General features: G+C 45.7%; 1 protein-coding gene across 1 annotated transcript in view; it reads left to right on the forward strand.

The window, feature by feature from the left end:
• The first annotated feature begins 2,184 nt into the window (after positions 1-2,184).
• Positions 2,185-14,899, forward strand: part of LOC120935656 (extracellular calcium-sensing receptor-like) — a 58,195-nt gene continuing 45,480 nt past the window's right edge. Inside the window, exon 1 of the mRNA XM_040347711.1 lies at positions 2,185-2,387. Within this exon, the coding sequence (XP_040203645.1) occupies positions 2,185-2,387 (203 nt within the window). The remainder of the gene's footprint in view (positions 2,388-14,899) is intronic.

The following is a 14,899-nucleotide window of genomic DNA, read 5'->3' on the forward strand; positions in this document are numbered from 1 at the left end:
CATAAGAAAAATATAGTTATGTGTGAATAGTCCAATAATAGTATATACAAATATTGTATAAAGTACTGTCCAGCAAAGTTATTATATAACAACAGAGAAAACCCCAAAAATGCTAAATTAGTTGATTAAAAAAAATCCTCATGACAAGCTTATTCTCCGTTAAAAACTCCAAAAGTGACTTGGTGTAGTAGAATCAGGTAATCAAGTGACTTGTGTGCTCCCCCGCCTGGCTCCCCACTCAACAGATGTCAACACCCCTACAGGAGTAAATGGCGTGTAGTGTCTGAAACTGATGGAGTCCTGAAGCTTCTACCATCAGCTCACCTCCGACCTTCCCGCTAGATAATATTCTGCGTTCCCAAGTCCTGAGCGAGGCTGGTATTATGGTAACAGTTTCTCAGCAATGAATCCTCATAGGAAGAGACAAGGGGCCAGATCCTCAAAAGGGATACGCCGTCGTATCCCTGTTTCTATCTTTGGAACTGATCCACAGAATCAGTTTCCAAAAGATAGGCAGAAGATCCGACATGTGTAAGGGACTTACACTGCCGGATCTTAGGATGCAGTACCACATCCGCCGCTGGGGGCATTTCGAGTCGAAATGCCGATTTGGGTATGCAAATTAGCACTTACGGAGATCCACAATGCTTTTACGCTTCGTTTTTTCTCCGTAAGTATTAAGTTGCATGTGTAAAATTAGGGCTGCTTTTACAAAGTGTAAACTGTTTACACCTTGTAAAAGTAGACCCTTCTTACCCGTGACGCTGTTATTTTTTTTTTCCCGACGCAACTTTTTTTACCCGGCGCGATTCACAAAACTCGGCGTAACGTAAAACCGCGCTATGCACGTCGGGAAAATGACGTTGTGAGCATGCGCAGTACGTCCTGCGCGGGAGCGCGCCTAATTTAAATGGGACTCGCCCCATGAAAATAGGAACGCCTTGCGCCGGACGAATTTAAGTTACACAACCGAAAATTTCTAGGTAAGTGCTTTGTGGATCGGGCACTTAGGTAGAAATTTTGCGGCAGTGTAACTTAAATCAGAATATTTAAGTTACGGCGGCTCTTAAAAACAGTAATTAAAAAAAAGGAGGTATTCCAGCATCAAACTGTAAACAGCTGATAATATCCCTAATACATTCACTAAAAAACCCTTGGTTGAATGGGCGTGTCGGAGGCTGGGATAAGCAGCGTGCGTCCCAAGCTGCGTTCCACCCGATCTCCTTACAACCCAGAAATGACATAGCATGCGTGTACGTAACTCCGCCTTCAGCTTTTCGTCAATGGACGTCGAGTGAGAGCTCCGTATCGCCAAGAGCCTTGCTGACAGACATGGGCATTCAGATGAAACCGCATGGGCGTTTTTTTCTGTATACCAGCGGAAATGTGGAGGCGCTTGGTATGTTGTGCCCGAGATGCAAGGGATTGGCAGTCCAGTTCCGACCTTATGGCCGATGCTTCCAATGTCGGGAGTACTTATTCAGAGTGGATCAACCCACCAGATCGCCCCTCGCCTATCGAGTGGATTGGATCACATGCGCCGTTACTCTGGAAGAAGTTGCTTCCTGGCCTACGTCCAGACCTACACCTGTCTTGCCTGCTACGGTGAGTGACCTCAACAGAAATGTCACTATTGCAAGTGTTCCGGAGCCACCAGCAGATGTTGTTCCTGAAAATGTTTGCACAGCAGTTTTTCCTGCTGCACCCACCGAGAAGAAGGGGGATAGGTAAAGGCTTCCCACGGCCGCGATTGAGGCCAACCCCAGCGACTACCGGGACCGGACTCCGAGAAAGATGTTGCCCTTGTGAAGTCCACGTCAGGAACTGGTAAGCAGGCTGGGGATAAACTGACAAAATCTGTGTGCACCTATTTACCTGCAGAAGAGTATGGGGACTCTGATCTGGACTCTTTGTCAGATGCAGGTGATGATCACTGGTTTGAACCAGAGTTCCCAGAGCTAACGTGGAACAAAAAATGAAGACCTGCCTCCACTCCTAGTTCAGAGAAGTGTTCAGTTATGGACTCTGGGGAGACAACGCCTCGGGCGGAAACCCCGGGTGTTAAGAGATTGTCATTGATGCAGGAACTGTTTCTGGTAAACAAGATGTACTTCCATCTATTACGCCTCTTTTAAAAAGTTAACCCCTTCACTACCCAGACTCGCCCGCTTGCAAAGGGTATTAATGAAAAGGATAGCTATTGACTATGGCCTGGAGTTTCCTTATGTGTCAAAGGCGACTATGGAAGAGATTGAAGCCAATCGAGAGAAGTGGTATGAGGAAGCCATATGGGACTATTTGAATGTGCCTAAACCGTTCCGGGAACTTGGACTATTCCTGTATAATGGCTCACCGCTTCCAGGGATGTCGGCTGCATTGGAGCTATGGTAGGCACATTTACTCAGATCGGGTGGTCATCCAAAGGTCTGGCAAGGATGACAAAGTGTACTTTATCACCACCCTTGACAAGCATGGAAAATCCCTGACCCTGTCGGATCTCCGGTTCTACTTGTGAAAGACCGGCAGGACCTGTGTTGGAGAGTTTTTTTTCTTCAAAAAAGTTCCATGAAGGAGCTTTATTTCTTCAGTTGCTGTGATACTTGAACTCGGGAGGGGAGGAACTAGTTAGTTAGGACCAGGGCCTCTGAGGACTCCGAGATCAAAACTTGTTTTGCCAAGGATTTGTGCAAATTGTGAACTGTGATTTCTGCCACCAGGTAGCAGTGGTCAATAAGACTAGGGAAAGACTCTTAAAGCTTAGTTACTGTGCTCTTTTAGAAGGAAGAAGGAAAGTTCCACCTTCACGGAGGTGCAGCTTTGCTCTGCCTTGACTGTTTATAATATTAGAACTAGAATTATTGTGCGGATTTCTGTTTTTTTTTCTTTTAGGTAAGCTGATCTTTTATCAAGACTGCCGGAGAGTGGGCGGGTTAGATGGATAGAACAGGGATGGTAATGTAAATTTGTGATTTGTTACATCATGACAATGTATACTGTGTTCCTATTTATTTTCTTCCCTTCCCATCAGTTAAAGGTTCAGGTGCTGGCGCTCAGGCTTGAGTGCTATTGGTTCCGACACTAGGGACAGTGTCTTTTTGTAGTGGGGGAGTATGTAGCACCCTGCTCCTGATGAACAGGCACTGCTTTAAATTTAATGGGGGTCTGAGCTGTTATTTGGCTCAGACCAGAATGATTAAGGGCAATTTAGCCTCTGTTCTAGCCATGGCTGTGCTAGGAGTATCCACCATTGATTGCCTGGGGGTGTTGTTACCACCCCAGACCAAGGGTGGCAGCAGCCAGGTGGCACATTGAGTGTCCCCCTCGGCAGCGAATCAGTAGGAGTGGTTGCCCCACTGTGCATGCTGGGGAGGGGTACTTAAGGGACAGACACCATTGGTGCAGGGTCCGTTCGCGTCTCTTGGCCCACCTGGCCAGGGGTGCATGTTGTGAATCCTTGCTCCGGGGCCACCTCTTCGTTTTCTGGGCCCAGTTGTCTGGCTGGGGCCTGTACTGCAGAGGTGATCCTGTGCTGTCCGTCCTGTGGGAGAAGGCTTGATGAAGAAAACCAGGGGAGGACCTACCCTGGTAAGGACCATGCAAGAGGCTGGTACCTTGAGAGAAGGCCTGGAATATTCATCTAAGGATGCACCGTACACCGAGAGGCCTGACAGTGTCGCCTGTCGGATCTAAAAGTTCTAGTGAAGCAAAGCTAAAGAGATCCGGGTGCTGAATCCTGTGGCAGAGGATTCCGAAACAAAGTGTCTCATCAAGAAAGGAAGGTCTGTGGCAGAGACTGTACTTTATTTTGTGCGCCATTCCCAGCTGCTAGGCCAGTGAGAGGGACCTATTCGGGTGAGCAATACCCACTCTGGCTAGAGTGGCGACGAGAACTGTTTGCTGGAAACAGGAGTGTTTCCTTACTTGTGACTGTGCAACTGAACCTACCTACCCTTTCACCCCTCATCCTTCTTTTCTACTAAAGTTCTCCCAAATAAACCCAAAGAGAAAAGAGGTGCATTGTGTGTGGACATTAAAATTCTTCGGACTCTCCTTTCACCCTGGACAGCGAGAATATAGAGGTAACGTGCCACCCAAAATATAACCAGCAGCTCTGGGGGGGGTAGTGCTACAGATAGATAGATAGATAGATAGATAGATAGATAGATAGATAGATAGATAGATAGATAGATAGATAGATAGATAGATAGATAGATAGATAGATAAAGTAGGCATTGTACAACTTTCAGCAGTACCTCAGTGAGCTTCTGCATAACAAATTTCTGTAGTCGCCATAATACTACATACTAACTGGCTTCTGAAAACTCCTAGACTGGAATCTAGCAGTACTAAGGGGACTTCATGAAAGCTTCTTTGCTGCTTTTAAATACTTTATAAATGTTTCCTAAGCCTGATAATCTTCAGATTGACGTTAACAATAGTTTTGTACTGTATGTGCCATAATGGAGCATTATCGTAATAATATAATTCTTTATTCAAAGATTTTTTCAGTTATAACAAAACATGGAAACAATATAAAAACAATAACATCAATATCAAGAGAGGGAATAAACCTATGTTACAGTAAAAAAAAAAAAACCTAGAAGAGAAAAAATAAATATAAAATAGATACATTTAACAATTAAAACCTACAGCGTATCACAATATCACTTCATAGGCTTGAAAATATAAACCTAAATAACAAAATAAATTAAAAATGTGCCTAGTTAAGCATATTACCATTATTATTAACCTACGGTACCTACCCTTCCTATATCTGCCTGAATTTTTCCTTAATTTTACCTTCCCATCTCTTGATTAAAACAAAAAACAGAAACAAAAGAAAAACTCTCTGCCAGCCCCATCCCCTCTGGGTCACGAGAGAGAGGAAAAAAAAACAAAAAAAACACCTATCTTACACAATCACCCCCCTCCCCTTGGGGGCGCCCCTCCCAACCCAGCCCTACCACACTGAAAACTATTGAAGGCTAAGCAAAAAAACAATCATATTGAGGGAGGTGTACAAGAAAAGGTCGTCCATGGCTGCCAGGTTTCCATACATTTCTCCTCCCTACCATAAAATAAGGCTGTCATGTTTTCCATTATCCTAATGTCATCTATTCTAGAAAACCAATGTTTCAGAGATGGTATGGTTGTTGACCTCCATAGGTTTGGAATGCATGTCTGGTCAGTGTTCAGCATGTAGGATGCCAAAGAGGTTTTATATTTATGAAGTGGTATTGCATTTAAATGCAGGAGATATCCCAAAGGGTCAGAGCCTAGATCAACTGATGTCAATGGTTTAATCCAGTTCCCCACTTCCTTCCAAAAAAGTGTAATTAATGGGCATGACCAAAAGATATGTAACAATGTCCCTGGAGCTTACTTGCAACGCCAACATAAGTTTGAGATTTGCTGATATATTTTATGAAGTATGGAGCATTATGACATTGAACAGAATAATTTGTTTGTACTGCAATAACAGCAAGCAATCTTGGTAAACAAAGTAGTGAAAAAGTGCATAATTTAACCACTTAAGACCCGGACCTTTAGGCAGCTAAAGGACCCGGCCAGGTTTTGCGATTCGGCACTGCGTCGCTTTAACAGACAATTGCGCTGTCGTGCTACGTGGCTCCCAAACAAAATTGGCGTCCTTTTTTTTCCCACAAATAGAGCTTTCTTTTGGTGGTATTTGATCACCTCTGCGGTTTTTATTTTTGCGCTATAAACAAAAATAGAGCAGTTTAGGCCGATACGTATTCTTCTACCTGGTTTGCGAAAAATGTATAGCGTTTACAAAATAGGGGATAGTTTTATTGCATTTTTTTTTTACTACTAATGGTGGCTATCAGCAATTTTTTTCGTGACTGCGACATTATGGCGGACACTTCGGACAATTTTGACACATTTTTGGGACCATTGTCATTTTCACAGCAAAAAATGCATTTAAAATGCATTGTTTATTGTGAAAATGACAATTGCAGTTTGGGAGTTACCCACAAGGGGGCGCTGAAGGGGTTATGTATGACCTAATATGTGTTTATAACTGTAGGGGGGTGTGGCTGTAGGTGTGACGTCATCGATTGTGTATCCCTATAAAAGGGATCACACGATCGATGACGGCGCCACAGTGAAGAACGGGGAAGCTGTGTTTACACACAGCTCTCCCCGTTCTTCAGCTCTGGGGACCAATCGCGGGACTCCAGCGGCGATCGGGTCCGCGGGTCCCGGTCACGGCTGGGCACTAGCATAGGACGTACCTGTATGTGCATGTGCCCAGCCGTGCCATTCTGCCTAAGTAAATGTGCAGGAGGCGGTCCTTAAGCAGTTAAGAAATACCGTATATACTTCAGAAAAAAGATTAGTGCAGAAGGATATGAAATTGCCTGGGTTTAAGTCTGTGCAAATCCTTAAAGGCTGGGTTCGCACTTCTGCAAATGCTTTTGCGAATTTGAGCCGCTGCGATCGCTCAAATTCGCAAGTCATTAAAATAACATTGTTTTCCATTAGTGCTGTTCAGATCAGTGCGGTGCGAATCTAAGCTGCAGGAAAAAAAGGGTTCTGTGCGAGTTTGATCCGTGTGTGATGCGAATTCAGCTCTATAGACTGGAACTCCCTGAAATCGTGACCGCGAATCTCTGCAAAATCGCTGTAAAATTGCGCGATTTTTGAATTTGCATCAGTGTGAACATAGCCTTACTGTCCCTATATGTTTACATAGATGTACAGTATAAATGCTACTCTTTGCAAGAATACAATCTTTTATATACCCATGGCCTGGGTGAACATTTCAAGGGTATATTTATAAAAATAACTGTGTTGCAAATCACTTTTGTTTCATTGTGAATAATAATACTTTTAATTGTAATTACTCTCAAGATCAAAATAACTGGTATTCCTCATTCTCCCTGCAGATTACAATTTCATGCCTACTGAATTGTTATTTGAATGAATGGACACATACAAGTAACCACTGGGGCATTCCAGCATTTAAATGGCATTATACACAGTACATGAAATAAAAGCACTGGTATGGAAAATGCACCCAGCACACAGTTAGTAAAAACATTCCCTTTAAAAGCATTGTCCTGTAAGGTCATTTCCCCAAGAAGAAAGGCTGCATCTCTCCGGTGATGTGGTCTGGGGCAATCTTATTCTTGTTTCTTTTCCTTTGAAGTTCAGAGAATCCTAGTTAACCCTGGGGTAAGGTTAGCGATAGATAGAATTAGTCTAAATAAATGGTAAAAACATTGTGACCTGCAGCTTAAATAGTCTCTCTGCTTCATATACACTGGATGAAAATCTTTACAAGCAAAACTTGCCACATGTTATAACAGTTTTAGAATTTAATTGCTTTTTTTTTTTACTTTCTTAAACACAAAAATAAAATAGATTTGGTACAAATATTTGGTTTAGTCTGTTATTAATAATAAATGAGAAACATGCTGTATCATAGTATAGATAAGTGTCCTTATGTAAGATAGTTGTTCACTAAATCAGCCATCCATTATTTACTTCAGCTGCCTATCATTGGCAAGAAATATATGTAGAGTATTGAAAAAAAATGAATGTTAAAAAAGGCTTTGATGGAAAAGAATGTGCACCACTAGCAATATTGCCATTTTTCAAAGAACAATTGGGTTAATTTTTTATTTTATTTAACTTACTTATGCTGTATTCATATTAATCATCCAATCATGTTTAATGGTGTTTATTTCAAATTTCTCTGATTATGATTGCATTTTCTAAATGAACACGGGTTTCAATGGCAGTGAAACATTTTTCCGTAGTAAATTTACTCCAGTTAATTGGAGGTTAAAATCAATTCAGATGTTGGCTTAACCTATTATGCCACATAACAATCACAAAGTTTCAGTTACCTGTTATTACTAGTGTTGGGTGAACAGTTTGGGTTGCTGCGTCCTTAACAATGCATGATTCATCAGCTGTCAGCGGGCTTCTCCACTGACAGCTAAAAGAAAAAGAAATGCCGGTATGGATTTTAACCACTTCCCTACCGAGTCATTTGTAAACTTTGGGGGTCTTTAAGCTCCGCGAGACAAGTGCGTAAAACCGTGTCAGTAAAGCAAAGGGTCTTTATTGGTGACCAAACAAAACAAAATAAAGCTTTTCTTCAGCATCCAAAACGTCACAACAAAAGTCCTGCTTGTTTCCAGCATAAATTAGGAAAAAGTCTTTCTTCAGAAAAACAACCAAAAGAAAGGCACATACGTTTTTAGTAAGAAGTCCTCCAGACCTTCCCTGCAGACACAGCTTCACTTCCAAACTACTCAAAGGTCCTCTCTGAGCAGCTAGCAGACTTCCATCTTGTCCTCACAGGTGCACTCTCCCAACTCACTCACTCCCTCCAGCATCACTTCCTGCTTTAATGGGTGGTTGTCTGTGAGATTTTAACCCCTTGTGCGCTGGCTTCCAGGGTTTAGGAGTGGAGGCTCCATCCCACCCAAATAACACTTTGGAGCCTCCAAAATTCCAGGCCCCAAACTACTTTATTAAGATAGAGAAGACTGCGAGCCAGTCCTCTCTGAATTAGTGCCTGCCTGGAACTTTTCACCCACTTTTGGGTGACCCCCTAAACCTTCTACCTCTATTTAAATGGACCATAGTCCAAACAGTGGTGCCATATAGCACCCGTCCAGGACCCACCCCCGGTGTCCTGTACATATCCCCCCCTCTGCCTCAACGCGGAGGTGTTGGAGGCAACAGTAGACACCATACAATGGACTCGGGAGAGGGCATCGGCATTCTGATGCTGTCTCCCGGGTCTGTGCTCTACCATGAAATTGAACTCCTGGAGAGAAAGAAACCACCTTGTTACCCTAGCATTGGTGTGTTTATTCTGTCTCATCCAGGTAAGCGGAGCATGGTCTGACACCAAGCGGAACTTTCTGCCCAGGAGGAAATATCGTAGGGAGTCTAGAGCCCACTTGATGGCCAGACACTCCCGCTCCACCACCGCATAGTTTCTTTCAGCTGCCGTCAGCTTCCTACTAAGAAAGACCACAGGGTGCTCCTCCCCATTGATTTCCTGAGACAGGACCGCTCCCAACCCTTCGCTTGAAGCATCTGTCTGTACTACAAAATCTTTTGTAAAATCTGGAGCTACAAGCACCGGATCTTGGCACAAAGCTGTCTTAAGCTTTTGAAAAGCCGTCTCGGCCTCGGCGTTCCACTTAATCATCACTGACTTTCTGCCTCTGGTCAGGTCGGTCAGTGGTGCAGCAACAGTGGCAAAGTTGGGGACAAACCTCCTATAATAGCCAACTATGCCCAAAAACGCTCTGACCTGCTTCTTGGTTAGGGGACGGGGCCAGTCCTGTATGGCCTCCACCTTACTCATTTGGGGCTTCACCAGCCCTCTACCCACAATATACCCTAGGTATTTTACTTCCTCCATCCCAATGGCACACTTCTCGGGGTTGATGGTGAACCCTGCTCTTCTTAAGGAGTCTACGACTGCCTGAACCCGGGGAAGGTGGGACTCCCAATCAGTGCTGAAGATGACTATGTCATCTAGGTAGACAGAAGCGTACCGTTGGTGTGGACGCAGAGTTTTTTCCATGGCCATTTGGAACGTGGCCGGGGCTGAGTGTAGACCAAATGGCATCCTCTTATATTGGAAGTGGCCTTCTGGGGTAGAGAAGGCTGTCTTCTCCCTGGCTTCCTTAGTCAGGGGAATCTGCCAGTACCCTTTTGTGAGGTCTAGCGTGGTAATGTACCTGGCAGGCCCCAACCTTTCAATTAGCTCATCTACTCGTGGCATGGGATATGCGTCGAATTTGGAGACTTCATTAAGCTTTCTGAAGTCGTTGCAGAAGCGGAGGGTGCCGTTGGGCTTGGGTACCAACACAATTGGACTTGACCATTCGCTCTGCGACTCTTCAATGACTCCAAGCTCGAACATTCTTTTAACCTCTTCGGACACTGCCACCCTATGAGCTTCTGGGATACGGTAAGGCTTTAACCTGACTTTTACATTGGGCTCGGTCACAATGTCATGCTCGATGACGTTGGTGCGACCGGGCAACTCTGAAAACATATCTCTATTTTTTTGTAGAAACTCTTTTGTTTGCTGGGTTTGAGGTCTAGTCAGGGTAGCAGCAACCTGCACCAAGTCGATCCCTGCATGGTCCCCTGACTGTACCCCTACTACCGCGGACACTTGTTCTCTGTCTCTCCAGGGTTTCAACAAATTGATGTGGTAGATCTGGTAGGGTTTTCTTTTCCCCGGCTGGTGTACCTTGTAATCTACCTCACCGACTTTCTCTACTACCTCAAATTGGCCCTGCCATTTGGCCAAGAATTTGCTCTCTACCGTGGGTATTAGAACAGCCACCCGGTCTCCTACTTGGAACTGTCTAATTTTAGCCGACCTGTTATATACTCTCCTTTGGGCATCCTGGGCCTTCTGTATGTGCTCCTTCACCAGTGGCATCACCTTAGCCACCCTCTCTCGCATTTGAGAGATATGCTCTACCACCGTTTTGTGTGGTGAGGATTCACTTTCCCACGTTTCTTTTACCAGGTCGAGTAACCCCCGGGGCCTTCGACCATACACTAACTCAAATGGCGAAAAACCTGTGGATGCTTGCGGGACCTCCCGGATAGCAAATAACAGGGCAGGGAGTAACATATCCCAATCCTTCCCATCTTTCTGGACTACTCTTTTCAACATGGATTTTAGGGTTTTATTGAATCTTTCGACTAGGCCATCGGTCTGTGGGTGGTTGACAGACGTCCGCAACTGCTTAATTTGAAACAATTTGCACAATTCCGCCATTACCTTTGACATAAAAGGGGTACCCTGGTCTGTCAGGATCTCTTTGGGGAACCCAGTTTGTGAGAACATTTGAAACAACTCCCTGGCGATGGCCTTAGAGGAGGCTTTCCTCAAAGGGACAGCTTCTGGATACCTAGTTGCGTAATCTAGGATGACCAGTAAGTATTGGTGGCCCCGTGCCGACTTTACCAGGGGTCCCACCAGATCCATAGCGATCCGTTCAAACGGGACTTCGATAATCGGCAAGGGCACCAGAGGGTTTCTATAGTGTGGCACTGGGGCGGTTAACTGGCAAATGGGACAAGATGCACAGTATCTTTTAACCTCGGCCTTCAACCCTGGCCAGTAAAACCGGTCGTTATCCTGGCCTCTGTTTTCTCCGCCCCCAGGTGTCCCTCCTAGTGCATCGTTGTGGGCTAGATCGAGGAGCATCCGCCTATACAGTTGGGGAACCAGCAACTGCTCTATAGTTTCCCCTCGGCTCTCAGCCACTCGATACAGTAAGTCCCCCTTCAACGCAAAGTGAGGGAACCTCTGGTCTGCGTCTGGCATTTGTGGGACCCCATCACTAACAGAAACCTGCTCTCGAGCATTGACCAAGGCAGGGTCCCGTAATTGGGCGGTACCAAATGCACCCCTGGACACATCTAGATCTGGATGTACTGGCCTTGAGGATGTTTCCCCTTCATCCTCCTCAACCGGGGAGAGCTCCTCATCATCCTCCCCCAGCATAACTTGTAATGGGAAGACCTCCCCCCCTCAGAGATCAACCCGGGTTTAAGACCTGGGTCAGGGGCATTATCCTCCACATTAGCATTCCCTGCGACTTTATTATCAATGGTAGGTATTTCTATATCAGAGGGGTGTGTTTCAGCTCCGGACCCCTCGGACCCTGTCCCTTCCAGGCCCAGTGCCCCCAGTTCCCCTGGTGGTGCCATTTGCACCTCGTTCCATAGTTCCAGAAATAGTGGACAGTCCCGCCCCACTATGATGTCATGAATTAAACTGTTTACCACCCCGACCTCCTGTGTAACTGAGGCATGGCCATAAGAGACAGTCACCAGAACCAAGGGGTACTCCTTGGTATCCCCATGAATGCATACCACCCGAAGAGTTTTAGTCACTGGTCTAAGCCTCCCAAGTACCCTGGCATGTACTAATGTTACCATGCTACCGGAGTCCAGTAGGGCCCTGGCAGGAAGGTGGTTCACCCACACTTCACACTCAAACCGTCCTGCAGCCAGGTCAAGATGAGTGGTACACACACTTCGCACATAGAAGGAGCTTCTCCGACCGGTTCCGCACTCCATAGGCTCCTCCTGCAGTGGGCATTGTGCCCAGGTATGCCCCCAGGACCGACATCGCCAACATTGTATGTCTCCCATCTTTGGTACAGGAACCGACCTCCGTGGTTCTAGGGCAGATGGTGTAAACCTGCGGACGCCAACATCTGGCAAGGCTTCTCTCCTCAGGTTGGTGGCTGGTCTGGGTGTCCTTGGCGTGGGTTCTCGACGCTTGGCAGGCCCAAGCAGGTCCTCCACCACGGTATACCGTTCAACCAGCTCGATCAGCTGGTCAGCATTGGTAGGGTTTCCGTGGCTTACCCAGCGCTGTAGGTCATCTGGCAGGGACCGTAGGTACCAGTCCATCACCACTCGTTCCACCATTTGTGGGCCTGACAATTTTTCTGGCTGCAGCCATTTTTTGACTAACTGGATTAGTTCATGCATCTGGGACCTGGGTGGTTGGTCCGATTTGTACCGCCAGCGATGCACCCTCTGAACCCGGACAGCTGTGGTCACTCCCAGGCGGGCCAGGATTTCAGCTTTTAGACGTTCATAGTCTTTGATGTGCTCAGCTGGGAGGTCAAAATAGGCCTTTTGCGGGTCACCAGTGAGAAAAGGCGATATAATGCCGGCCCATTGGTCCCGGGGCCACGCTTCTCTCTCTGCTATCCTTTCAAAGGTGGTAAGAAAGGCTTCCACGTCATCGATGGGTGTTAGTTTCTGCAAGAAATGGCTGGCTCTAACAGACACTGGGTTGCTAACGGCAACGGCCGATTGCTCTTGTCCCTGAGACAGCCGCTGTACTGCCTCCTGCAAGGCAGCCACCTGCGCTTGCGTGGACTCCTGCTGGGCTGTAAACTGGGCGGCTAGCAGCCGTGTGTTTTCCTGCTGCTGAGCCATCGCTTCCTCATGGCGACGGTTGGCGTCTGCTGACGCTTGCTGCTGGGCCACGGTGGCTTGCTGCTGGGTCACGGTGGCTTGCTGCTGGGTCACGGTGGCTTGTGCCAAAGCTCTAATGACCTCTTCCATGTCGTTGCGTGCTGTTTGTAATGTCTGGGCTGGCTTCACCCAAGACATGCCATAGGTGCACTTTGCCCGCATTCGACACCAATTGTAAACTTTGGGGGTCTTTAAGCTCCGCGAGACAAGTGCGTAAAACCATGTCAGTAAAGCAAAGGGTCTTTATTGGTGACTAGACAAAACAAAATAAAGCTTTTCTTCAGCATCCAAAACGTCACAACAAAAGTCCTGCTTGTATCCCCTGATGAAGTCACATGTTGACGATACGCGTCGGGATTGGAGGGCTTGACACACTCCAGCATCTGACCACTGGATATACGAGTTCGCCACTCGTCGGATTGATGCAGCAATTTCGATTTTAAATGTGAGTTTCTAAGTGCTTTTAAAATAAACTTTTCACGTCTGACTGGGCTACGCTGTGGTTGTTTATTCCACTTCCCCCCATGTATGACTGCCACATCTGAGTGTCCGGACTGAGCCACAGATAGAGGGGAAGTGTTGGAGGCACAGATTTATTGCGAGTCCGCACTCGTGGAGGAAGGTCTTTTATGTTATATTGTTCATGTGAGTGCATTACTACCTGGGCATTCCTGGGGGGTTTTTGGTTTATTGTTGATGATATCACACGATCAGGCTTGTCCTTCTCTCTTACCCCACATACACCACCGAGATCCTCATACATAACAAGAGCCGACTCGTGAACCATTGGGGACACGGGACTCCTAACCCTGGAGAATCAGTAAGGGAGAGGAAGGAGGGACTGACGAGCTCGGCGTTCGTGGATAAGAGCCCCAGTTTTTTCACCCACATGTGAGTGCATCTCCACTGGTTTAAATCAGAAGACATTGCTATCCCTCTCTGTGACGTTATCACACCATTTGGTTTCTACTCCTTTTACTTTTTCATGTAATACACTTTATGGAGACCCGTATGTGATATTCAACAACGGACCACACCCATCAGGATCAGGCTGATTTAATCCAGCTTGCCAGATTAGAGGTGAGCTGCTGGGATCACTAGAGGTGCATATATGAGATCTTGGTTACGGCTCACTCTCTATCTTTCACCCTTTTTGGATACAAGGCCTCCTTCTTCTGAAATACTTTGACCCTTATTCCTATTTTTATTTTTATTTTTATATTTATTTTTATTTCTATTTTTATATTTTATTTTTATTGTTGTGTTTTTCAACATTTTTCACTTCACAACGTTATTGATTGGATAAAGTATTGATGAACTGCACCCCTACATGGTTGGATTTTGTTGTACCTGGACCTCTTCAGCACTGTGCCCTCGATTAATGACTATTCAACAATATTGTTTACTGGTATATTAGTGTCACTCCCCCTTTTTTGGACTTTCCCCACCCATTTTTTGTACTTGTATATGTATGTGGTTATATGCACACACACATTAATTTGTATAACACTTTACAGCGCAAATATTTCACTTGTTACAATTATCACTTTTTGTCTATCGAGGTAGACCTCTTTTTTATTTGCAGCAGTATCCCCACTTTTCACTTGTCCCCTCACTCTAGACAGCGCAGGAGTTCACTTCACTTACACTTTTGTTTCCAGCATAAATTAGGAAAAAGTCTTTCTTCAGAAAAACAACCAAAAGAAAGGCACATACGTTTTTAGTAAGAAGTCCTCCAGACCTTCCCTGCAGACACAGCTTCACTTCCAAACTACTCAAAGGTCCTCTCTGAGCAGCTAGCAGACTTCCATCTTGTCCTCACAGGTGCACTCTCCCAACTCACTCACTCCCTCCAGCATCACTTCCTGCTTTAATG

Source organism: Rana temporaria, chromosome 4, assembly GCF_905171775.1.
Source record: "Rana temporaria chromosome 4, aRanTem1.1, whole genome shotgun sequence".
NCBI classification, from domain to species: domain Eukaryota; kingdom Metazoa; phylum Chordata; class Amphibia; order Anura; family Ranidae; genus Rana; species Rana temporaria.